Source organism: Quercus lobata, chromosome 5 (assembly GCF_001633185.2).
Source record: "Quercus lobata isolate SW786 chromosome 5, ValleyOak3.0 Primary Assembly, whole genome shotgun sequence".
Taxonomy (NCBI): domain Eukaryota; kingdom Viridiplantae; phylum Streptophyta; class Magnoliopsida; order Fagales; family Fagaceae; genus Quercus; species Quercus lobata.
The window spans coordinates 20,539,058-20,543,891 of NC_044908.1; the positions used below are offsets into that span (position 1 = coordinate 20,539,058).

Sequence of the window (4,834 nt, forward strand, 5' to 3'; positions counted from 1 at the left end):
ACTTTATGCATAATTTTAAACTACAAAAATTTGTAATTTAAATAATTTATTGATGACAGAGTTATTAATATTCAATTTTTTAAAAATTTTGCAAGCATGAAGTATATAAGAAAAAGATGTAATCTAACGGTGAATTTTTCAAAATTTACCTCTAATAATTAAAAAGATATTAAATAAAATTTTAATCTCAGTCATAATCAATTTTGTAATTAAATTTTATCTTTTTATTTATATTTGCGACAAGCTAAGTTGGAAAATTTATGTATTAAATTTTATAATGCATCTATTATCATTGGGTTGGAATTAATACAAGCCTTAGAAAACTGAAAAAGACAAAAAGTGACTTGATGGAGCCGAACTTTCACACTCTTCAAAACCAGGAAAAACTAAAAACACTCACTCACTGCTTAACCTTTTAACACTTATAAACCTCCAGCAAAACATTCTTAGTTTTTACTCTCAGAGAGAGAGAGAGAAAGTGAGTGTGGGTAAAATAAAGTAAAGAAAATGGTGAGTGAGCGGAGGACAGGGGAGGCGGAGAGGGCGGAGGCAAAGGTTGGAGCGGCGGAGATGGAGAGTGGTGGCACAATGAGTGGTCCTCTGGTGGGGATGATGATCACGAGCTCGAGGCCACTTGATCATCATGATCTTTATCAAAATCAAACTAATAATAATAATAATAACAGTAAGAGAAAGTGTGGCTCGGACGTGGGTCACGTGGTGTTGAGGCTGTTGTGCATGCTCACCTCTCTCGCAGCTCTCTCTTTCATGGTCACAGCTAGCCAGTCTAACTCTATCTCCATCTATGGCTTCCAGTTTCCTATTCACTCCAAGTGGTCTTTCTCTCACTCTTTCGAGTAAGCCTCTCTCTCCATTCCTCAACTCTTACTTTACCCATATGCCCTTCTGTTCTGGTCTCTTTGCTATTGTTTGGTAGCCGAGAAACGCGAGGAAAATGAGGGAACAATGGATTCTTGGTGGTGGACTACTTGAGCTTTTTCTTTTTACTATTTTTTTTTTGGTGGGCCCCCAAGTATGCATTTATTTTGAATTTTGCTATATTTTCTTTTCCTCTTTTTCAAAAGTTAAGAAAAGAAAGGAAAGTTTTAGATTGGTTTTTGAATTTGATGCAAAAGCAACATTTCATTTTTTGCGCTGTTTCAGATTTCAGAATAATGCGCAGAGTGATTGGATGGGTGGTGGGTTTGTTGCATGTGTTTTCTATTATTGGGTCCAAAATGATGAGAATCTATTCTTGAAAAAATTGAATTCATTTTCTTACCAGCCAAACGGAGCATTAGCAAGGTTCATGTTTATTACTAGTTCACTAGTTTTTTTTTTTTTTTTTTAATTTTTTTTTAATTTTTATGTTTTCACTTTTTACCAAAATTTTTTCACTTTTTACCAAAAACTTGACCGGAGAAAGCGGGTCATTGTCTTGGTTGGTTTGTCGGGTTGTAAGAATTCGGTTGGAAACCATGTTGACGTAATTGCCCTTGGTTTGGCGCTACTTATGTAACAACAAATTTTGGGAATTCTCTCTTTTCAGCTTCATTGCATCTGACTGAATAGAATCATACCCGTGAATCATTTTTTTTTTTCTTTTTATTTTTTATGTTTTTATTTTTGTCTCTTGTAGACCTTTAAACAAAATGATAACACTTTAGGAACGTACGTAGTTTGAAATGAAATTTTGTCCTCTGTTGTAGAAGGTAATCTGTGCACTGCCGTGCACACGTCATCTCCCTCATAACATGTTGGTCTCATAAAGTGTGGGGTCTATATATTCGTGAATGTATATGGCATATGCATTAGATAATTATTGTTGCTTTAGAATTTAGATCCTTTTCGGTGCCTAATCGAGTGGTAGTATTGGTTCTCATCATTTACTAATTTAAGAATACAAATCCTCTATACCACTTTTTGTGTTCCACTAATTATAGCTTGTTATGTGTTTATTTATTTATTTTTTCTATTTTAAACTTTGACTATTTTATAAGGAAAATTAAACAAATATGTGACAAGTTGTGATTAGTGGAACAAAAAGTGGAACAAAAAAAGTGGTACAGTGGATATTTGTATTCCTAGTTCAGTGGTTCTATGGTTTATCTTTATGTGGTCCTGATGTATGGTAGATATAGTAGATGAACCAATGAATTTTGTACTGGAATTTACTAGATAGCTGGGTTTTAAAAATGAATAGCCTTTAAATGGTACTATTTGAGGCTGGCATGTATAAAACTATAAATTGAATCTTGTTCTCCTCTACGTATTGAGTTAGGTACGGTTCAACTAATAATTATGTCTCAATTATAGCTGTGCAGTTTTAAATTGATATTGGTTTGAAGGCATAATGAGTTTAGAAGTGTAATGTGTATGCTCAAAAGTTGATAAACTCTATGGCTCTGTGCTGGGCAGGTTTCTAGTTGGGGTTTCAGCTGCAGTAGCTGCTCACTCCTTGCTACAACTACTCATTAGCGCATCTCGGCTGCTGAGGAATTCTCCAGTTATTCCCTCAAGAAATCATGCATGGCTTATTTTTGCTGGGGATCAGGTAAATTTATTATCTTTATAGCAGTCTCTCATGAACTAGCAGTTAAAATAAGAGCAAAATGCACTTTTTTCCCCTGGTGTAGAAAATGTCACATTACTATAACAAGCATAATTAGCTATTTTATCAATTATTCTTGGTAATACTATTTATTTATCCTCATCTTACTATAGTTGTACATGTTTAATATTGTAGAAAAACTAATATAATAGACATGCACTCTTTTCTGTTATATATATTGTTTAAACACCTGTGGATTAGAGTTATATTTATGAAAGATAGTTATATCCCATGGATTCTAGAAAAATGGGTTGAAAAGGTCCAGAAAAGCTCAAATGAAGAGCCATCATCATCTTTCTTTATGTTATAGCAGTGATTAAATACTTTGATTTATTGATGTTTTTATTGGTTCTCTGGTACTTTCAACTGCATATTAACTGCTTTTGGTAAATGACCTTAAAATAAATTTCTTCTTGTTCCAACTTCCAAGATATATGAATCATGCACAGGACTTGACCTATGTTATTGTAATAGGCAGGATCATTAATGTTTTTTGTTGCTAGGCTGGTGAATTTGTATGCATTATGATATCTAGAAAATTTACAAGCCTATTTCTGACAGAGCAGCATGGCTGAAAAGTAACATTAAATCATTAATTAATTTTGATATACAGATTCTTAAATTTTTTTCTGAAATACCAAACAGTGATTGTTACCTGGCAGCTAAAACAGCACCATTGTTATTTAATGTCATAATTTCCTATTTAAGAATATGAAACATTAGATAGTTAGGCTTTGTTTGGAATGGAAGGAGATGGGGGGAGAGAGGATTGGAGAGGAGTTAAATGCCAAAATTTGATTGGTACAATGTGTGATGTATTTACCCATGTACAAGATAGACACACTTGAAAGTTGAAGTAAGTGTAACATAGAACATATTCTGTCAAAATACAATACTTAGACAAAACTTCAGAGCATATGATTAAATACATCATACATGTAAACATTTATAATGCTATCTATCTTCTAGCTGTTATTATTAAACTTGTTGGACCTTTTTCCTCCCTAGTGAAAATTAAATAATGGTATACTAGTTATCCCACTTCATATAGCTGCAGAAAACTGTCATAGGTAAATTCTTGAGCTTGTTTAGTGACAAGCATACTTTTATTAAATTTTTTCATGGTTTTGTTGTATTATAACAGTATTAAAATGCACCTCATTTCATGTTTACTACTGCTTAAGGGCCTGATTGTTTTAATTTGCAGGTCTTTGCCTATGCCATGATTAGTGCAGGGTCTGCTGCGTCTGGGGTCACTAACTTGAATCGCACAGGGATTCGACATACAGCTCTACCCAATTTTTGCAAGTATTTACATAGCTTCTGTGATCATGTTGCCATCTCAATAGCCTTCACTTTTTTCAGCTGCATCTTGCTTGCCATGTCTGCCGTCCAGGATGTAATATGGCTTTCCAAGAACTGAATCACCTTGCTTTCCCACAAACTAGTTATGCCATCCTCTATAGAAATGACTTACAGGACATTATCTGCATCGTCCTTTCATTACAAATGATCAATAGTTGGTGTTCTCTCTCTGTAATTCCGGGCACTTATTGCTCTTTTGTAAGAAACGAGATGGTTTTTGTCAATTGTAATGGGAATGTGCTACGGTTGATTGTTTTATAGCGCCAGCTTGGGATGACTCTTGTTTGTAGAAGCTCTAATAATATGTCAATGTTTAGGTGTGCAATGTGAGATAATCAAACATCATACTCAGCCAGTTAAGTTTTGTGTTTTGACTATTCTTAACCAAATTATCTTGTACTGTCCTTTCATTTCTTCTGGCCGAAGAAAATGAAAAAGAAAAACAAATTAACCGAATTAGCATTTGAGCACATAGTAACAATCATTCTACTTCACATAAAATTATCACTGATTGCTATGCATCATGAAATTCTAGGACATGTCCTGCAATAGAATTCTTAGTTCTTTGTTAATATCTGAGGCATTTATGCTTTTATAAATAAGGGGTTTAATATTATTAAAAATGAAAAAGGGTTTAGGGTAATTAAGTTTGGTACGGTAATTTGAAAGTGGTTCTTTTGAAAATGTTGTGGTGTCTATCTCACCATTGAATGTACGTAGTGGAATCCACCACCCGTGTTTCTCATGGGGGTATCAAATATATTTTATGGAAAACAATTAATTAAGTGCAATCGAATTAAATAATGTTTAGCCATGCATGACATGAGTTTTTGAGTGTTCGAAATTTCATAAATACTA

The 4,834-nt window shown here is 33.7% G+C and overlaps 1 protein-coding gene across 1 annotated transcript; it reads left to right on the plus strand.

Moving 5' to 3' along the window:
• The first annotated feature begins 368 nt into the window (after positions 1 to 368).
• LOC115992127 (CASP-like protein 3A1) lies at positions 369 to 4,316 on the plus strand. The gene is made up of 3 exons (XM_031116198.1): positions 369 to 857; positions 2,419 to 2,554; positions 3,819 to 4,316. The coding sequence occupies exons 1-3, from the start codon at positions 508 to 510 to the stop codon at positions 4,032 to 4,034; spliced, it is 702 nt and encodes a 233-aa protein (XP_030972058.1). The 5' UTR covers positions 369 to 507; the 3' UTR covers positions 4,035 to 4,316.
• The last annotated feature ends 518 nt before the right edge of the window (positions 4,317 to 4,834 follow it).

What these genes read in the sequence shown, in the direction of transcription:
- LOC115992127 (XM_031116198.1), top strand. Translation starts at nt 508, where the DNA reads ATGGTGAGTGAGCGGAGGACAGGGGAGGCGGAGAGGGCGGAGGCAAAG. An exon ending in TCTTTCTCTCACTCTTTCGA is followed by an intron (nt 858 to 2,418) that starts GTAAGCCTCTCT and finishes TGTGCTGGGCAG; the next exon opens with GTTTCTAGTTGGGGTTTCAG. An exon ending in TTATTTTTGCTGGGGATCAG is followed by an intron (nt 2,555 to 3,818) that starts GTAAATTTATTA and finishes TTTAATTTGCAG; the next exon opens with GTCTTTGCCTATGCCATGAT.